The sequence below is a fragment of the Nipponia nippon genome, unplaced genomic scaffold (genome assembly GCF_047370975.1).
Source record: "Nipponia nippon isolate SJK-2023a ecotype South Korea unplaced genomic scaffold, ASM4737097v1 scaffold_30, whole genome shotgun sequence".
NCBI classification, from domain to species: Eukaryota; Metazoa; Chordata; class Aves; order Pelecaniformes; family Threskiornithidae; genus Nipponia; species Nipponia nippon.
The window spans coordinates 453,052-473,073 of NW_028262348.1; the positions used below are offsets into that span (position 1 = coordinate 453,052).

Here is a 20,022-nt window from a genome sequence, read left to right on the forward strand (position 1 = left end):
CATCCATTCTAAGTGCTGTCCAATTGCTGCAAAAAACCACCAGTCAACAGAAATCACATGAAGTAAACATTAACCTCAGTCTCAGAGTCAGATGATTACTTAAGCCGAAGGTGCAGAAAAGGCACGGCAGAAAACACTTCCTCAGTCTAACAGAGTTCTGCCTGCCTGGGATCAGCCACCCTTTCGATACAAGATGGAAAAGCTCCTTTCAGAAGTGGTGAGTACTACAGCTGGCAGTATCGGCTGCTAATATCAAGCTGTCGGAAGAATTGAGAAGTTATATCTGTTGCAGATACCATTCCTAAAGAAAATATAGTACATATGTACCAAACTAATTTCAAAATAATAGGGTGGACAGTGGATGCTCTTTAAATAATCCTTCTAATTTTGTTACTGAAAAAGTTAGAGCTAACATTTAAAATAAAAACATCAAATGACACAGAATGAACTTTCTGGACTAAATCATCACGGAAACTTTGAAGGAAGTTCCAGCTGGGTAGAGAAACTGATTTTTAAAAAAAGTTTAGAAGTCCTCTATTACTTAAATGGTGAGGCATTTCTATACTGTTTTCACCTGCTCCCGCACCTTCCCATGTATAACTGTGATATTATTAAACTTTTCTCGCTAATAGCCTGATAGCGATATGAAATATAATTTGAAAATAAAGTTTTTGTGGATTGGTTAATTAATTAATTTGAAGAAGAGTAACAAAACTGATAATCCAGAACATTCACCTGGCTGATCGTTTTTGCATTGCTGCTTTGTATGTTCTGCTAAGATTATTTAAGCATCATCAAACTAGTTGATATCCTAGAAATGCAGGGACTACGGTATCACCAGTTTGTTTTGCGATGAGCTTGTACTGTTCCTTGCAGGTTCAGCACCAGTGGTTGGTTGTAATGCTCCTTGTGCCGGGAGCTGGTGGATCCCTCACAACTGGCGTTCAAATCTCTATGATCAACTACTCAGCCATGGTAAGAAAAGCTTTAAGCAGATGCAGCATCTTCAGGAGTCGGGGATCAAAATGTGAAGGATGCTTCCCAAAATAAGTTGCAAATTGTTTCCATTGACTTGCCATTCCCAGCTTTTTCCACCCGCCCTCCTCTGCAGAAGAAAAGAGTAAGAGCTAGACTATAGCTGCCTTTGAGTGGGCATGCCCAGGTAACGAACACATCCGTCTGTCCACTTAACGGACGTTAACGCGGGCAGTCAAAATTTTCAAAAGATGTCACATAAGGCAATTTGAAATGAGGTCATTTGGGCACTACAACCACCTAACTGAAATAGCAGACGGCCTACTGGGAGCTATCTCATCTCGTCAGCAAACTGCACAAATTACCTCATCGATTTACTACAAATTCTTCCCAACAAATCTGTCCCGATACAGCATGTCTTTGTAATTCTACGTGAAAATACACACGCACACAAACACAAAGCCCTTTAATGAATCAATATGCTCTGTTATCAGCGCAAAGAGCTGCTGGTGACTGTGACCACAGTTTCTCTGTTCAGGTTCAAGGAAGGCACTTCCAAGGTGCTGTGACAAGAGCCATGTGATCAGATGGGGAAAGAGAGAGATCAGAGAACATAGCGATGCTTTGACAACTGTATAGTGTTAATTAAAATTTATATACTAACAGCTGTGAGATAGGATCTTACTTTCTGCAAGACTGAGCACAGGATATAAATATCTGTCACTGGTGTTTTCATACCATGCTTGTTAACATCATGATGTCTGAAACCTTAGGAGAATAGCTAATAAATAATCTAAATAAATCTGCATGTACAAACATTATGATGCATGAATAGTACAGTTGTATCAAGCTTTCCTCTTTGTTCTGCACAGCTATGAAGAAACTGTGGGGTGAGGGAGAGCACTGGGCAGAAGTGGACGATCTGCAAAAACAAAAGGCAGCGATGGAAAACATCAAAATCCTGAGTGTGCTGGAAGTGCTGGAAGACCAAACTCTGCCCTGGCAGCTGTGCATTTTGATTATCATGATCATAACTCTGCAGTTCTCGGGCATTAGTGCAGTTGGGTATCTTCCCCTCTCCACACACTATAACAACTGTTAGGCGTCCATAAGAAAATTCTGCAGTTTAAGCTTGCAGATACTATAAAAGAAGTTGTATCTGGGTGGGAGTCAAGCAGTCATGACATTTACTCCTGGCCATCAACTGGCTGCTGATTTGGTTTTGGATGTTTTTGCCCATCCATCTACCACTCTTTATTTGGAAAACTGGCATCCACTATTTATCTACCTAACAGAAAAAGAGAGAGCTTCACTGAGCTGGCAAAGTGCTATATAAATGCATCATGTTATTTAAGAAGAGAAGTTTTGAAATACGGACATTTATTCTGCAATAGGGCTGGGGGCAGACTGGCTTGTGTGTGTTAACCCACCCTCAACAGCTCCTGTGCCCCCACACCTCACCGATTCCAAAAGGAATGCAGGTACTGCCTGCAACCAGGATGAAATGTTATGCTGCTTTTTGCCACCATGCCCTCTTCCCCCATCCCCTCTGTGGCAGTGCTTCTGTACAGCTTGCAGCTTCCCTAACATGTTGTAAAGGGGAATTTCTAATTCCTGAGGCGCCTGTTTGAAAATAAGAACAGCATGAGATCAGACGGAACACAAATATAACATTTATCTTCTTCCATGCTATTCTCTTCCCAGTTTGCACAGATTTCACAATGTGGTGCGATTGCAAGTGGTAGTACTTCTGAGCTGGGCTGAGCGGACATTAAAGCCATGGAGCAGCTAGCTAAATAGACATGTGGAAAAATACGTGTTAGGATCAGTGTCCACTGTTGGCACCATACCAGATCAATAGTGTATTCTGCTGTGGTAACTTCCACTTCCATTTGTCAGTTCCTTCTCTCTGATTTACTCTCCTCTTTCTCTTTTTCACATCTTATTTTCAGTCCCAACCTTTCTGCACATACAGAAGAGATCTTGTAATCTTGGCCAGTGTCACTTTGTCTTTGCTGGTCCTTTTGGAGGAACTGGTCTCAGCAGAAGCACAGCTGGATTGCAGAGGGACTGCTCATCCCTGCCACACAGCACCATGTCGGGTTTAAAAGCATGAGCCTTGGATCCCTCTCTCCCTCTCTTACGAAGTCCAGCCATGCTCACTCTGATATAGCTCCAGTGTCTCCTGCAAGAAGTCAGTCCTTCACGGGCAGTCTTGCTGGGCATGTTCACTACTTCACGGCTTAAGGAACCTTTCCATCTCAAGCATTCATCCTCCCAGGCTGCACAAATGCAATGCACCAAATCTCAGGAGGCCTGTTCTCCCAAATGCTTACTATTGCTGCATCTCTTGCAGTTACTGGTAAACCAGACAGTATATGATTAACTCGCCAATATTAATGTTTGCGTATTGTTTTAATCCCATGCCAAGGCCTTTCTTTCTCATACTTCTGCAAGCAACATCTCAAATTATTTTGACTACTCACTCTGCCTATCTTTTATTCAAAAGAAGAGATAAAACAAGCAAGCTAGGCTTTTTTATTTTAGCTTTCTCATCTTTGTACTACTGCTACAGTGTCATTGCTGTGACTGACACCTTCCAGAAGAAGCTGGAAATTTAGGTGCTATCCAGCCTTACTTATTTCAGTACAGGCCCAGGCATCAGGGCCAAAATCACTGTTATGAGGCTGCAGCTGGCATCCAACAGAACTGAATACAAGCGGTGGCATCACCGTTGGTGTGTCAGGGTTATGCTTGCATCTGTTCAAAGGAGGTTATGTTCTGTAAATACTATGGCTTCGGTAGCTGTTGCTGTTGTTGTTCTAAGGAGAGCTAATAAAACTGGCTAGAAGGCAGAGCACAGCCTCTTCAAGCTACCGCCTGCTAGAGCCTCCTCATCCCATATTTTTGCCTCTTTTCTTGGGCCTGCCTAGGCATAGTGGGGCTAGAATAGCTGTACCAATAGTGAAAAGAGAAAGGAAAAAGCTTCATGTGAATTCCCTCATCTCCCTCAGGAAATTCACCCATCATTAACACCTCGGTTTGCATTCTGTAGGGCCAACAATAAATGATGATGATAGGTGTATCTCTTGTTTTTCTGGACCACAGCTGACTTGCCTCAGATGATGACCAGGACTGAAACTAAAATGATACCAGTTTCTTTCTGTTAGAAGCATGTGAAAAACTTCTAAAAAGACACTTTCTATTTGTAACCCAGTCTTGAAAAGAAGCGTTTTCCCAACAACCAGCAAAAAGGACAGGTCACCGGTGGAAATGTACCCCATTTGCTTCCTGACCAGTCCTGACATTAGAGGTGATATCGCACATGCAATCCATCGTTCCCAATGCAAGTTGTTTCTTCCGTTGTGTTTCCTAGTCTCCTTCTGCACTTTCGAGGTGCTGGGTGCAGCTGGGTTTGCAGAAGGCCTTATTCCATATGTATTGCCAGGGGCTGGTCTCTGTGTTCCTTCGCCCTCTGTGGCGTGTAAGGGGCACGGTGTCAGGGTGTTACGCAGGCTTTGGCTGTGCTTACAGTGAAGGGAGGACTTATCCTGCCCTTCCAGACCTTCACCATCGAGCGCCTTGGCAGAAGACACTGCTGTGGAAGGGCTGTGCTTTCATGGCCTTGGCACTGTCTGTGCTCACAGTTACTCCCTCCCTTCAGGTAAGAAGACATTTTTAACTATTTTATTCCCATTGCTGTTTCACATGTAAAGACTGGTGCGTTTCATGTCACAGCAACAAAACAAACTGGATGTAGAACAGCTACAAAGTGAAACTTTGCCATCATTGCCACCATTTCGTTATCATGGTCAAGGTGCTGCAAAAGGAGAAGAGAAAAACAAATCTTTCTCTGGTTTATTTCCAGGAAAACCTCATCTCTTTCTGCTCCCTTATCTTTACTGGGATCCTCATCAGCTCAGGCATCTTCATCTACCTCTTCCTTCCCGAGACAAAGCGGAACTTGGGTATGGAAATAACTGAAGAATTTGGCGCTTTACATTTGAGGAAGAGACCTCATTCCTTTACAGGAAATACTTCCCTCGAGGAACATATCACCGACACTAGCTTGTAGCTGGTCAGCAGAAGGACCATATATTAAGTAAGGTCATAAAGTCCTCCTAAAGTTGCTAATAAGGTGAAACAGTACCATGCTATACGGTCATGTGCAGCTCAGAATCACCAGAAATCCCCAAAAATGTAACAGAAATTGCACTGTGAGCTGGTGGAATTTGCTGCTCTTTGAGATCCTCAGTAATTATTTCCAAGGAGTGCAGGAATCCTTATCCCATAACTCCCGCTACACTTTGATACAATTTGAGAAAAATCATGTAATAAAAAAGAAACATTAACATTTTGAAACAATAAATAGACAACAGCTATGCAACTTGCATTTTTGTACAATCAAAATGTTACAATTTTTGGTGTTCAAGGGAAAATACTTACAAAAATGCCAAGTCATTCTAAATACTATTGCAAGCCAGAAGAAACAGCATTTGCTATGCAGTTATATAGGCAATAGTTGGAATTACACAAGTAACCAAGGTTTTATTATTAACCTGTATTTTTTCTCATTTCTTTAGACTCACAGCATTTGCGGTAAACCCCTCTGTAAATAATTGCATTCTGTGTTTTATGAACTGAAAGTACAAGTCCCGAGGGTGAGCTTAGGCATTCACTGAGGGCTTCAGTGCAACCCCACTGCCCCATCTGCCCCCACCCCAAGCCCTGGGCGCGGGGACGGTCTGCTGGCATGAGTAAGGGCCAGCAGAAGACTTTGAAAGAAGGAACAGCTCAGGGCACCAACGACACCTGAAAGCCCCAGGCAAACCTCTTTCTTCCAAGTGCTGTCTCTAGCAGAAGACGTGTAGAGCTACAGTTCGGGTTTCACCCCACAAGAGAGGAGCCTCTGGGGACCAGAGGTGGCTTTGCAATGGCTGCAACGCTGATTTTGGCGTTGTTCTGTGTCAAAGCTGAAACCTGAGGGATTAAGATCCCAGCTGTCCCATCCTAACTCATTAGGGAATTTTTACCTTCTTTGATTACCTCGTAAGTAAGTGGGTCTTACAGTTACTGGATGTTTCAAGTGGAGCCTTCAGGACCAAATGCTCTATTCCCAAAGCCTCTGCCAGGGAACAGTATCTCTTACTGCCTTTTCACCACCCCTGGCCAACAAACATCCTCATAAACACCAGACAAGAAATACCCTTCCTCAGTACAGTCTAACTAACTGATACATAAAGCCAGAACAGCAGAATTAGGCTTTGAAATTTGCCTATTTTTCATCTAATAAATGATATTTACTATACCAATGAATCTGAAACAGAATACCACGTACTTTACTTAATAATAATATCTAAACCTCGTACCAGCTGCTTTTTGCTTTGTGTAGATTATGGCAGAGGTACTCCTCAGTCTGTATCGCAGAAGTAAAGTATTTTACCGTACCTGGAAAACTGTTTAGATTGTTTTGCCTGCACTGTTCTCCTTTCCCTTTCCAAAGCCCTCGCTAGCCCCCAGCTCCAAACTTCCTCTGCTTTGAAACTTTCCCCCTGCGGACTGGACTAGATGCAATTATTTCCTGAAATATTTAATCTGGCAGTGTTAACTTTGGCCAGTCAAAGTAAATATAAGTGAGTGAAGATGAAATAGTAAAAATTTAACTCTGGTCCCTGAAGCCAAATGCCCACTGCCGTACCAGCAGGCAGGAGACAGAGACAGAGAAGCCTGCAATGACAGAGACACGTCCCCCACTGGACAACCAGCCCCTAGCCAGAGATGACCAGCTTCCTATCAGACCTGGTAAGTACTTGGTGGGGTATTTACATCTGTAACATTTTTGTATGCTACGGGTGTTTCAAAGAAAAGAAAATCAGTATCTCAATAGAAACAACAAGGCTCCTATTCACTAAAAGCACCTCGGAAGTGGTTCCGCCCACCACTTTGAGGTATTACAGATGTTTGCACTTCATATGCTCTGCCATCCATCTTTGTCATATTTTTATCACTATGTTAATGTTTCTTAAATGTTTTCATTTACTGGAAAATATTTGTTTACCTTCAAACATAATTTGCTTTGCTTATCTGCTGAAAAAAGAGTTTTGTTAAATATATCACTAATTATTTAGTGCAAGAGATGGCAGGCAGAGGTTTTGAAAGGCAGGGAACGGGACTGGATATTGGCAGCTGTGGCATCTTGGCAGGGATGTTTGTGGGATCCTGCAGCATTTATACCCGGGCTATGGCTGTGTCTTGAACCCTCACACATCAGTGAGGCACCTCCAATTAGGACAAAGCCTCTTTGAGAAAGAGCTCTCAGCTCCTGCTGGGCACACTTAACCTCTCCTCCAAGAAAGAGGAATATGGCAGGGCACCTCTGAAAGGCTGTCAATTTTCCATTCATATTCACGGCATATTCACTGTGTCCTGCTGCAAAGGCTGCTGTAGAGTAAACCTAAGTGCAGTGCTTGTTGTGTATCTTCAGAGCTGCAATCAACCAGAAAAAAAAATCAGAAAAAACATCAAAGTGGGATGCCTGTTCTCAACACTCCCGAGATTAAGATGACCATGCCGCTTGAGACAGGCAGGTGGGGCAAGAGTTCAGAACTGGTGATGGTAATAAGAGCTAGAAACGACACTTTCCTCCTACAGCACATCTTGAGCAGAACCATTGCAGAAGGGAACTCCTGTCCCAAAACCTTGCCTTGCTGTTCCCTCCTCTCCGTCTAGGTAAAAAACCATGGATTTCCAAGGGCTGCCACACTGACAGGAATCTGAGTGGAAAAACATGCTACAAGCAACACCAGTCTGGGGGTTTTTCCCATTTCAGACTTCTTTTTTAAATTTTTAGCTTCTGTGAGTGATTTCAGGAGGCTTTGCCACAAAACTTGAGTTGAGGGATCACTGCCCGCTATTCAAGGGCCAGAAGGGTAGCTAGCACAGCAGCTGCTCTCTCGGATAAGATAGGAAAGGGCTGGGCACAGAGGGCCTGGTCACTGCTGTGGGCACAGGTCTGAGCTGCAGGTAGCCTGGCCACTGCCCAGGCAGCAGAGAGGAAAGTAAGACCCTCCTCCCCAAAACCACTTGTTCTAGCCCTGGAGTGTGGAATGACCTTCAGCTTGCTACTCTGTTGACTAATTGTGGAGAAGGGGAGGGAAATGTAATGGTTGCCACAGCTAAAGGCTGCATTTCCTTGAGTTGGGTGTAGGGAAATCACAGGAGGATGTAGAGGTCAGACGAGGGCAAGCAGAGGGAACATGCCTATCTGCAAATCCCTTGAACAAATGAGACGTTTCTGGAGAATGAAAGACACATTCCAAGAACAGCCTGATGTGGCGACAAGATTATGAAGATTTTGTTCTACCTCTGCAGGTACAGTACCGGGGGCTCTTTCAAATTATCACTGTCCTGGGGATCGGTGGAACATTCCAAATTGGCTTTCAAGTTTCTACAATCACCTACGTGTCTCAGGTAGGCAAAGACGCACATGGCACACTGGTTAACTGTGGCACTGAGTCTGCATTCCTGCTGGAGGGTGCTCCTCTCTGGCAGTCAGCGAGGGTTTAATCACACTATTCTCCTCTCACAATTCTTTCCCGTTACTATGCTATCATGTAAAGCAGAACATGTCAAAGTGTTGAAAATAGAAGAAAAGAGAGAGACCTGCAAGTTGTTGTTTATAGAACCATTCCTCAGAAGATGCACGCTGACTGGGGTGGCATCTGTCTCCCCTGTAAACCTACAGCACACGTGCCTACTTCAGTGGTCTCATTTCACCCTCATCTCCACTACAAGTCCGTGCCTCAGTTCCGCAGATTTCGAGGACAAAAAAACAAAGAATGAATTCCTTTTAACGGCAAAATGAAGACACCATACTCTATTACACTACGTATATTAGCTAATGCACGCTTTTAGAGTCTTTATGAAACAGTGACTTTAGCTGAAGCAACAAAATTATGTCCTAAATATAATAAAATACATGCACAGGAGTCACAGTTATTGTTAATGAAAATTCTTTTTTCTGTCTCAGCATGTTAAGGCTTTCATTAATGAAACTTGGCTGGAGCGATACGGCTACCCCATCCATCATGATAACCTCTTGTTCCTATGGTCTATCACCGTGTCCATCTTTGGTATAGGAGGTCTCTTGGGTTCTTCAGGAAGTAGATACCTGACTGTCAAGTATGGCAAGTATGTATGTTTAAAGACAATTTGTCAACTGAATTTTACCTTAAGGAAATGACGGTTGAGGTTTTAAATGTGAGACAGACTGTTAGGCTTAGTCACGGCTGCAATACAGCCAGCTTAGCGGTGGTGTCAACAGATTTTGCTGCTTCTTGCCCTTGTGCTGCGGCACAGGCTAATCCACCGTGCCACCAGTCTGTCACACCAGGCGCAGTTACTCAGGCTGGGTTAGTCTCGGCAAGGAGGAAAGGCAGCCCCCTGGCTGAAGACAGAATGGGTTTCTTGGAGGTTCTGCTCAAAATATAGCAGCATTGAGATGCTCTTAAGTGCTACATCAATGTGTTTCATGATGGATTTTCAAGTGCAGAAAAGCTTTAAGACTTTGTCTGCTACAAAACCCAGAAGCGGTCCCAAACTCCCAGGTCTAGCCATGTGCCAAGGCACACTGTGAGTCCAGATTATCCAGTGCCACCAGTGTGGAAGGGCTTATTTTGTCCTGGACCACATATGTATAATTTCACAAAACTAGCAAGACAATTTCACCCAAGACTTCCTACGTGCCAGGAGTTTAAGTGCCATTTCCCTTCTGATTTACAAAAATTCTTTTTACTTCCTTGCACTTACAGAAAGAAATGTCTCCTGTGCAACAACCTGCTCATGATAGCGGCAGCATCCATCATGGGCTGCAGTAAAATAGCCCAGTCATTTGAGATGATTCTAATTGGACGCTTCATGTGTGGAGTAAGTGCAGGTAAGTGATTTCTCCCACAGGTCAGCAGGGTCTCCCAAAATTTTACATCTTTATTCAAAGTAAATAATAACCCTCTACTAAGAAAATAAAATATTAAAGTCAGTGATTCATTGTCAAAAGATCTTCTATAACACCCAGCAATAAAGAGTATAATTACTGCTAATTTCACTGATACCAAATAAAATTCAGTTTTGCCAAGTGCATAAATACTCAGAGCTGTCAGGAATGTTTTGATACAATATGAAACAAGGGGTTTTTCTGATGGAAAAATATGTATAATATTATCTTAATTTTGGTTAACAGTACTGGAAATATATGGTATATGGTTTAAAGCTAGTATTCTCATAAGGCTCCAAGGAACCAGGCTGTTCAAGGCCATGGCCATTTAATTTTCACTCTGAACATATTTCAGGGATGTTCTACAAGGGTATTCAACCTGCTTCAAAGCAGTAAGTCCCTGGGGTTACTACAAAGAGCTGGGCATAATCAAGCACAATCACTCCTGGCAGGTAGACCACATGCAGCAAAAACATCCTGTGCTGGTATCAGTATGCCTTGTATTTGTCTCCTACACAAAAAGTTGCTTTTCCATTCAGTTTGAATATTCACAGGGATGCCTATTTTAACTTATTTCAAATAACCAGTTTATGCACATTGCCTCTCTGACATAAAATTGTACTGGAGAACTACAGTTGTATTTTGAGAACTACTCACCCACAGGGGCCCTGCTACGGTCTAGAACCTGTACCATGCCTCATCCAAAGACCTAATTTTTCTTAAAAAGACTGCATATCTGCATTGCTTTGCCATCACATAAAGCCAGGAGAAGAACATGTTGCTTTCAAAACAGATAAAAGGGGCTGTGACCATCATATCAGGAAAAAGCTCTTACTCCCAGACTAGTTTTCAGCATGTCTGAGTTATTAAGTACTTCACATACTGCTGGAAACATCAACTCTGCCTGAAATCATCAAAATTATTGCTAGGCAGTGGAAAAGAAATACTTGTGTCTCCCTCTAAATCATGTTCAAATCAACATTGAATATAGCACTGTATATTTTAATTTGCTGTGGATCTACCATACAGATCTTCTATAGCATTATGTCAGAAAAGGTTGAGATTATGTGGGTTAGCTACAAGCATATTAAATATTACTACAGGGTGTTTAGTTATTTAGCACTTGCATACTCTGTGTCTTCTAAAATATGCTAAGGCTCGCAAGAGATACTATGATGAGGCTCCACATACACCCCAAAGGGAAAACCGTACATTTCTTAAGATCAGGAAACTGCACTATGAAAAGAGGACCAAACGCTTTTGTAGAAAGGGCTAAAAAATCTAGTACTGAAAAATCTCATACGTGAGTTGAGCTATAAGAAACAATTCGGCGCATAAGGCAGCTGTATTCTGTAATGTGTAATTATTTACATGCAATTTTATTTCCAATGGTTATGAATGTTTTCTTTCTTCTCTCCCATAATTCTCTCTTCACCTCAAGGTCTTTGTGTTCCTCTACATCATCAATATGTTGGAGAAATTTCCCCTAGGAAGCTACGTGGATTTGCAAACTCTACTTCCTCTTTCTTTTGGTCACTGGGAAAAGCCGTAGGGCAAATTTCAGGACAAAGGTATAATACAATTGATTTCCCACCCCATCAGTTTCTGGATCCCCTCTACATTTTGCTTCTCCCTCTGCTTTTCCATCCATTCCTTTCTCTCCTCAAAACCAACGCAATGAACTTTTATTCTACACACACATTTTATCCCTGCCAGGGAGCTGCTGGGCAGCCAGTCCCTATGGCCCATGCTGATGGCCTCCTGTGGACTTCCAGCACTGGTCCAGCTGGTCACTCTGCCCTTCTTCCCTGAGTCTCCACCATATCTCCTCATGCATAAAGGAGACCAGGAAGGCTGCAAAAAAGGTAATTGAGGGCTCCAGGTTCCTGTTCCTCTCTTGACTTTCAGCTGTTTCGTGATGTTTGCTCTCCCCATATGGAAAAAAATAAACAGGGCAAAGTCTCTCCCTGCTCATTTCCAAGATGACTCTGTGAACACATACTAAGTATATTTTTGTTGTAGTCCCCACACAGAACATGAAACTACTTCTCTCTACAGTTTTGTATTACAAAACCTTTTGCATTCAGCTGACACCACCTGGGCTGTCAGTCTGATGATAAATGACAAATGACAAATGACAAATGACAAATGACAAATGACAAATGATAAATGATAAATGATAGATGGCTGTTTGCACTGCAGGGCTCCACAGGGCACCCCTTAGCTTTGGTTGTTGGCTGTGTACCCTGCTCATACCCTGAGAGAAGGAGGAAGGGAGAAAAGTAGGACCCATGGGCAGGGAGGGAGTAATTGTGCACCCCACTAGGCCCCCCTGTCAGAACAGGTCCCGCTGTGCCGGCGGGGACCAGGGCTCTGGAATACCCTAGAGGCCATCTCTGCCTCACACCGCAGCCACAGCCCATGCATGCTGTGCTGCCAGACACGTGCATCACCTACTCAACAAACTCCTTAAGCAACAAACAACAGAGACAAATTAACATGGCGGGTCTCACTCTCCTTCTCCTCCACAGCCATAAGGCAGCTTTGGGGTGAAGGCCATCACCAAGCAGAGATTGATGACATCATGAAAGAGAAGGCAACAATGAAAAACACCAAGATCTTGAGTGTCCTGGAGCTAATGACAGAACGAGCTTTCCGTTGGCAGCTGTACATGATAGTTATTCTGACCGCCACAGTTCAGCTATGTGGCATCAATGCAGTTGAGTGTATTTCCCCCTTAAAGTCTCAAAACACTTACTGACAACCTTAAAGGAGACATCATGGCTCCCAGGAGTTCCCTCCATTTTTCTCAGGCTCCTCAGGCCACAACTTGCTGTCTGCCAGCCCTCCTACAGGGCAGCAGCAGCAGTCTGCAAAGATTGGCCAGGCTCTTCCTGTGCCATCCCTTTGCCCAGCTCTTGGTTCTTTTACCTTCCTCGGTAGCTAGGCTTATTTAACAGCCATTTTTGGAAGCTGTTACAAGGCCCCAAAACCTACTGTTACACGAGCCCACTCTATAGTGGCAAAATCTGCAGTGTAGTTTTATGTGACTGTTCTCTGCAACTGCTGCTGTTTGCCCCCTGGCTCTTATCACCCTAAGATGTTGGAATGGCAGTATGCTCACTCTACCTTTAAAGCAAAGCAATGAGCATGCTCACTGTTCTGGCAGCTTCTGCAGTTCTCCCCCTCTTCCTCACAGCACCACTTTTCTGGGATCGTTTTGAAGCCACAGCTTTGCAATCGCCTGCATGATTCTTCTACCTCTAACATCACGATGCAGCGAAATCTGTAAAGGAAATACACAGCTGAGTCTAACACAGCTTAAACTGGAATCTTTACCCTCTCAGCATATCTCCAAACAGTAGCAGAGCTGAAAGATGCAGAAAAAATAGATACAGAAAAGAAAAGATGCTTGTTTTACGCCCTCATGACCCCATAACCCATGCTCTTCTTCCTTGAAAATATCCTACAATTATGTTTTTGGATGGGCTCCAGAAGAGACGATATACCTGGCTGTTTCTGAAAGCACCTAAATCAGGACTCTGCAAACCTAATTACCTTGCAGCAGCTGGAGGTCCTTTTATCCCAGCATTTTATCTTTTACCAAATGAATTAATTAATTATATTTTATAACATTTTTGTCTGCCAATAAAGTGAAAACTACCAAAAAGAGTGCAGAATTCTAGCTCACTCCACAGCTGAGCTGCATGCTCCTTGGTTAGCAGCTCCTATCCAGGGCAGTGACACACAGGTATGGGTAAGAAATCAATTATTTTCTTCTCTTATTGTTTTATGGTTTTTTTTCCAGATTTATTTTTATACTTTTGAAGTTCTCCAGACAGCTGGCTTTGATGAAAGAATCATCTCCTATATGACCCTCTGTGTTGGGCTCTCTGAACTCGTAGCTACTGTAGTCTGTGTAAGTCACGTTACTATGGGAACGGGTCACAATTTCTTTTCTGGCACTACCCAGTGTGATTTCTGTCCTTCAGAGCTCCATCATTGAGCGACTGGGCAGGAAAGTGCTCGTAAGAGGAGGCTATTGGATCATGGGTTCACTGCTAGCTGGTATCACCGTGACTCTCTCCCTACAGGTAAAGAAACTCTTCTCATGGCAGACTGTTCCATTACCTGTTCTATTTCTAACCTCTGCTCACAGGCAGGATCATGCTCCTGAGAAAGGAAAGTGAGGCTTTTAGAAGTGCCAAAATAACTTCTGTGTTAACAGCTTACCGACTGGGAGGGGAATATCCTAAAGATCGAGCTTGCCCATACGTAGGATTAAACCCTCTCTCAGCCAGTACTCTCGTGGACTCCTGCCTTCCTTTCAACATGATCCCATGAGCTCAGCAAGGAGCACATAAAACACTGGGAGACTAGCACTGATTCCTGATTTCATCAGACTGCAAGGACCAAACACTGGCCAGTCCTAGGAAAATGGCCCTTCCTATTCATGCAGTTTTTAACAAGTAACAATAAAAAACCAGACTCTGCATCAGTTAATTTGAAATTTAACTTCGCTGCAGACGATACCAGGAATGCATATATCTGTTCACAGACTGGAGACCAGTTCACCTCTATAACACTGTGTCATTGCTGCAGCTTCTTCAGAAGCAGGTCTCCTGGGGTACCAGTATTCACCCACGAGCTATAGACACTACTGTAAAATCAGCCTGGAAGCAAGGTGGCAGCAGACTTCCAGATTTGCCTCATTCATGAAGGATCTCAAACACAGGAGAGAGAAATCTTTTTTCCTAAAGCATCGAGTCTCATATCTTCTTGACTAAGATCCAGGAAAGTTCCTTTTCAGTATCAGTTTTTGAACCTATCACTTAAGAAAAGTGAAGAAAGCTATGATTTGGCCTTCCTGTACCTCTAAGGTTTGGAGGAAGCACTGTGGGGTCAAGAAGAAAGGTGGAAAAGGACTATTCTGACTTCCTTTAATTGAAGGCTTCCAAGCTCAACAGCTGCTAGCAAACCTGTTTCTCTGCTCACTTAACAAAAACCTCACTGCTCCATCCACAGGAAAAAGCACACACATTTCTCTGCCAGTTCCCACACACTGTATATTTTTCTTGAGGTGACAGTGTTGGAAAACAAGCAGCATTTCTCACCTATGGTTATAATCAGATTTCACCCAGAAGTTTGTTATGGTTTTTTTTTCCCAGGACTGGTATTTCTGGATGCCATACTGCAGCCTTTGTCTGATTATCTTGTTTGTAGTTGTCTTTGGAGTCGGGCCAGGTGAGTACTTCATTCAAAAGAAATAAAGGAATCGAGTCATGTGAGCTTATTAATATGGCTAGGAAAATACTGCATAATATTGCGTACCATGTAGCATAAGTAAATTCATTTAACCTAGTCTTGTAGCCATTTAAACACTGTGGGTCCAATCATTGGCCAGAAACTTCAATGCCATCAGGTTTGGGTTTTGCTAATGAGAGGAAAGGAGGAGAGCAAAAAGTACTTACTGGAAAAATACAGCAAAAATAGAGCAAAAGCAGATGGGTAAAAGGTTGGGGTTTTTTTAATAATAAGAAAAAAGAAAGAAAAGCAAGAGTTCTTTTAAATTCAGTGTTGTATAATGTTACATCTTATCCCACATAGACAGCAGTGCAGAAGACTGACTTTGAAGTAATTCCTTTCCTAGCATATACTACCTGCTCCTTTTAATTTTTTTTTTAAAGCCTATTAATTTTTAAAATATTTGCCTTCCCATATGGCAGGGCTGAATTATTTTCCTAACTCAAAGCTGTCGAAGTCCTGTGACTTCAAAACATAACTGAAATGCCCAGGAGGTGAATCCGGGAAGACTACTCATTGGTGATCTAGCAGTATCATGCTGGGACTTCTTGTTAGTAATAATAATTGCTATTCCATCCTTACACAGCTCCTTTCATGAGACGTCATACTTTCTCCAGTGTTAACTACTTAATTCTTCAATCTCCCCAATAAATTTACTTGAATAATTTACCATTTTAATAAGCTGATGTCTAACAGTTTGTAAGATGCCACAAACCTTTTCTAAAAAACAGTGACATACTCAATTCTTTTGAATGCCAGTGGATGATAGTAGCATGTATTTGCTGACAGCGTAATGGTAACGCTCAATCCAAATGTTCCAATCAAACACATCAACAAGCAGTAATTCTTATTCTTCTTTCCTTTCAGCTGGTGCCACGGTTTCCATTAGGTCTGAAATTTTCCAGCTCTCCTGCAGACCACCCGCCTTTGTGATCGGCGCAGTTGTCAACTGGCTGGGCGTCTTTGTGATCGGAACAACCTTCCCCTTCATTGTGGTGAGTGACTTTTCCTGGGACGCTCCCCAGGGGCGCGAAGCTTGAGTCAGCCATGGGAGGAGGAAGAAGAGCAGCAGGAGATGACAATGCCATGTCAGTCTAGAGTGGCCTTGGCACCTGCTCTCCCAAGTCGACTTTTGCAGCTGAAGGGCCCTGATTTGCCCAAGATACTTATTCAGATTGAAATATTTGTCAAAGGTCAAAATGCAAAGAACTCCTTATCAAATTCAAAGAACTTTGGGACCCAAATACAAAAACTGTGCCAAGAAAGTGACAAAAGAATAGATATGCTCATCTCACTCTCTCTCACTTTGCTCTTCCCTGCAGGAAAGGCTCAAGCACTTCTGCTTCCTGATCTTTATGGGGGTACTTTTCACTTCAGGGATAATTATCCACCTGTTCCTTCCAGAAACAAAGGGGAAATCAAGCGTGGAAATCACAGAAGAATTCAATAAGCTAAACTTTAAAAAGAAGCGTGTTCCAGCAACCCCAAGTCATGCCACAGAGGATTACACCTTCTGCACCAGGCTTTGACCCGCCCTTAGGGGGAGTCAGGCTTTCTTAAAAGGAAGGAAAAAAAGACATTCGTTGTTTCCTGACTAGCAAGTCAGTCCCAATGGACTGTCGGCTTTCATATCTGTCACTTGCAAGGTTCCCATTTTGCCAAACCAGCACCTTTCTCAAGCACTCCACTCTGGGCAGCTTAGAAAAGGGATGATGGCTGATATTAACAGGATAGACTCATGTGAATCGTGAGCATTTTGGCTTAACTTGCTGATGTGTAAATCTCTTCCATAACAGAGCAACTAATACACACTGAAACTACATGCAGAATTTATAAACACTCTGCTGACCACAGAGAAAGGGAAGACCTGTGATCTCCTCTCTCTCTATGATTTCTGAGTGTGTTTTTACAACCCTGAAATGGGAATAGTGAAGTTCTTCGCTTGCTGTCTCCGGCTAGGGTTCAATCCATAACAGATTAAAGCAAAAATTTAGTGGAATAGGAGAGAAATTCTTTGTTTCTCTAGTCTCAACTGAATAATCAAACCTTGCCAGGTTCCCATGCATAACGCCATGTTGTCCATGTTGTGCCTCTGTTGTATCTAGTTTGACAGACTTCAACCCTTTTAGACTGAAGTTTTCCAAACAGCTAAAGGACTCATGGGTGGAATCCAGTTGCCATCAAACACAAGCACCTAGAGTCATTTTTGATACTCTGTGCTATCTTGCCCATCACTGTTGTCATCTCGAGTCTGTAGCTCCTCTTCCAGGATCAGAGTTCCCTCAGATATCTCATGGGCTAAGAATCCCGGAGCAATTTAGCTGCTACTTTCCTTTGTGTGACTTTGGGCTACCTGGACCCAGTTTATCCCAGAAGAACCATCCCAGACTGGAACTTCTGGCTGTAACAGAATACCTGTTACTTCACCGTTTCTCCTAAAAACGTCTGTACAGTACCTTGCTGTATGTGCAGCATGCTGCCAGCAGAAGCTTACTCGTGTCCTCCAGCTCTTGGATACACGCAGGGCTCCTGCCTGGGGTGTATTTCTCTACCATGACTAAGAAGTGATCACATATCCTCATATTTCAGGGATGTGCAATCAGTACAGACTCTTCAGTGATTGTTCACTGCAAGTGTAGATACTGACTGACAGCTGTAGAGATGACTGTAAATATTTTATGCCTTGAATATTTTGTCAGACTCATTTACAGTAAAAGTGGGAAATGCAATTCTAACTTAAGGAACTTCTAAGGCATTCGTTTAAGCATTTCCAACAACAATTTACAGTTTAATTTACAGTCTCTCATAGGCGTTTTGCCAGTTTTTACAAGCATGTAGTGTGCACAAAGATAAGGAAACAAAGTGAGAGACTATGTTAAAACATATCATATGCAAGTTTTCTAACTTCCAGATTTAGTGTGATATACCATTCCCAATGATCTCTGTTGTAGGAGTGGATGCAATATAATTTTCTACACTGATGTATAATCAACATCTGTGCTTGACTTCACATGCTGCAGGCTTTCAAACTGTGAATGATCGTCAAGGCAATCTGATACTGAGTTCCTTTCTGCTTCCTGCTATACATAGTTAAAGGCAAAAAGAGTTTGTGAGCCTTATAGGATAGCGTGAGTTTGTAAAGTACCACAGGGATTAATTTCACCAGAAACTTTTTCTGAAATACACAAACTCATGGGACTTCTCTTTTCTTTAGAAAGTGTCTAATTTTCTGCACGTTTCCCTCTATTAATGAGAAGCTTGCGCAGTTCTAGTAGCAAAGCAATACTATTAGCAATAACATGAAAAAAGCTAAGGCTCACAGTGGAGCACACTATACAAATTAAAATTTAACTCTAGACTTGCACAGCAAAGTAAGTGTTTTTATCTCTGATATTGCTTTGACTGCCATATTTACTTCAACTCAAATAAGGCTATTCAAAATATGAATTCAATTGTTCATCTTAACTGCTGCTTATTTTTATTTTGAAATGTGAAACATAATAAAAATGGCAGATTGCTTTGTAATAAAACTTCTGGCCTCCACAAATGTTTCTTTCCCAACATCAGGACCTCTCCTAGGGACAGTTGACTAGAAAAAAAGTTATTGGTGCGCATACCCTTCCATGACTGGGTTTTTCATTATTCCTGTCTTTAGCATTGAGGGACACTTAAGACTTCTCACTAAAAAATAATCTATGAAATGGGAAGTGTCCTTAAAGTCAAAAAAGCTTTGTAGCGTTCCATATACATATAACATGATTGAAAACTACCAGTCATTTGGAGACAACTACGAATATAGAAAGGAAATCTGAACTTTTTGCAAAACAGGATTCTCTTTTCCTAAGCAGTCCTTCTGAAAACATCCTTTGTTCCATTACAACAATACCCAAAGTCCTTGGAAATGCAAGCAGAGTGGCATTGTGTAGCATTGCTGGAGTGACTTTCTAGTGAGCCACTTCTCTGATCTCAGTCATTCGTTAGATGTCATTAGGAAAGCCTTCCCCATAAGATCCTCGCCAGGAAGCGAGCAGATGCCCTATGGAACACCAACGTGACAACGAAGCGGAACAGCTATTTGGAGCACAGGTCAACCTTCGCCTGTGCTCAGTGGAGCAAGAGCAATTCTGGTAACAGTCTGGTCAAGGGATGAAACAGCAAAAAGATATGGTTCAAATATACATGGGAGGAGACAGAAACAGAGAGGACAGTCATCCAGAAGTTTCAGGAATGCTACATGCACATTTTCTTCCAAAGACATCAGGTGATAGGTAAGATATGCCTCAAATACCGACACCAACTGAGGCAGATATAAATACTTAAACACTGGATCAGTGAACTGCTGTCAGCTAAACACAAAAAACACAGATCTGATCTAGTCGGCCTGTATTGAGGAAGGCTTAGCACAGCTTGGTATATGTATGTCACATGTGACTGTAAAATTGCAGGATAAATGACTAAATGACCTGATGTTGTGGGACTTACTGTCCTGATCACAGTTATGACTAAAGGATATCTGTAAGATACCTGCTAACTAGCTGTTAGCACTAATTGCGAAACTGCACATCTAATAAAGGGGGCCTCGGCACAGGGAAAGTCATAAGAGCACAGAAGCAGTGCAGTAACTAATCAACATAAACGCAAAAGACATGACGCACTGAGGGCATTACAGGAGGAGGACTCTTAACCTACCAAAAGTAGGAATCCTAAATTAAAGTGCAAAAGCAAGGAGTAAAAGTTACAATATGTGTAAA

At 42.5% G+C, this 20,022-nt stretch overlaps 1 protein-coding gene across 8 annotated transcripts; it reads left to right on the forward strand.

The window, feature by feature from the left end:
- Positions 1–136: 136 nt before the first annotated feature.
- Positions 137–18,822, forward strand: LOC104011429 (solute carrier family 2, facilitated glucose transporter member 11). 8 transcript variants are annotated; one of them, XM_087768597.1, is made up of 17 exons: positions 137–217; positions 877–975; positions 1,848–4,639; positions 4,844–4,943; positions 5,559–5,574; positions 6,654–6,777; positions 8,347–8,445; positions 9,005–9,165; positions 9,786–9,910; positions 11,409–11,538; positions 11,684–11,832; positions 12,499–12,686; positions 13,776–13,886; positions 13,960–14,061; positions 15,136–15,211; positions 16,139–16,266; positions 16,594–18,822. In XM_087768597.1, the coding sequence occupies exons 6-17, from the start codon at positions 6,754–6,756 to the stop codon at positions 16,798–16,800; spliced, it is 1,500 nt and encodes a 499-aa protein (XP_087624723.1). In that variant the 5' UTR covers positions 137–217; positions 877–975; positions 1,848–4,639; positions 4,844–4,943; positions 5,559–5,574; positions 6,654–6,753; the 3' UTR covers positions 16,801–18,822. The 8 variants fall into 8 exon arrangements, with proteins under 8 accessions (XP_087624723.1, XP_087624718.1, XP_087624719.1 ...); XM_087768592.1 differs by having other exon boundaries at positions 4,844–5,077; positions 5,559–6,777; XM_087768593.1 differs by lacking the exon at positions 5,559–5,574 and having other exon boundaries at positions 4,844–5,077.
- The last annotated feature ends 1,200 nt before the right edge of the window (positions 18,823–20,022 follow it).

Bases quoted from the DNA above. Each gene is read 5' to 3' on its own strand.
- LOC104011429 (XM_087768592.1), top strand. From the start codon at position 6,754: ATGACCAGCTTCCTATCAGACCTG. The intron at 9,166-9,785 runs GTATGTATGTTT...TTGCACTTACAG, and splicing joins CTGACTGTCAAGTATGGCAA to AAAGAAATGTCTCCTGTGCA. The intron at 11,539-11,683 runs GTATAATACAAT...TATCCCTGCCAG, and splicing joins GGGCAAATTTCAGGACAAAG to GGAGCTGCTGGGCAGCCAGT.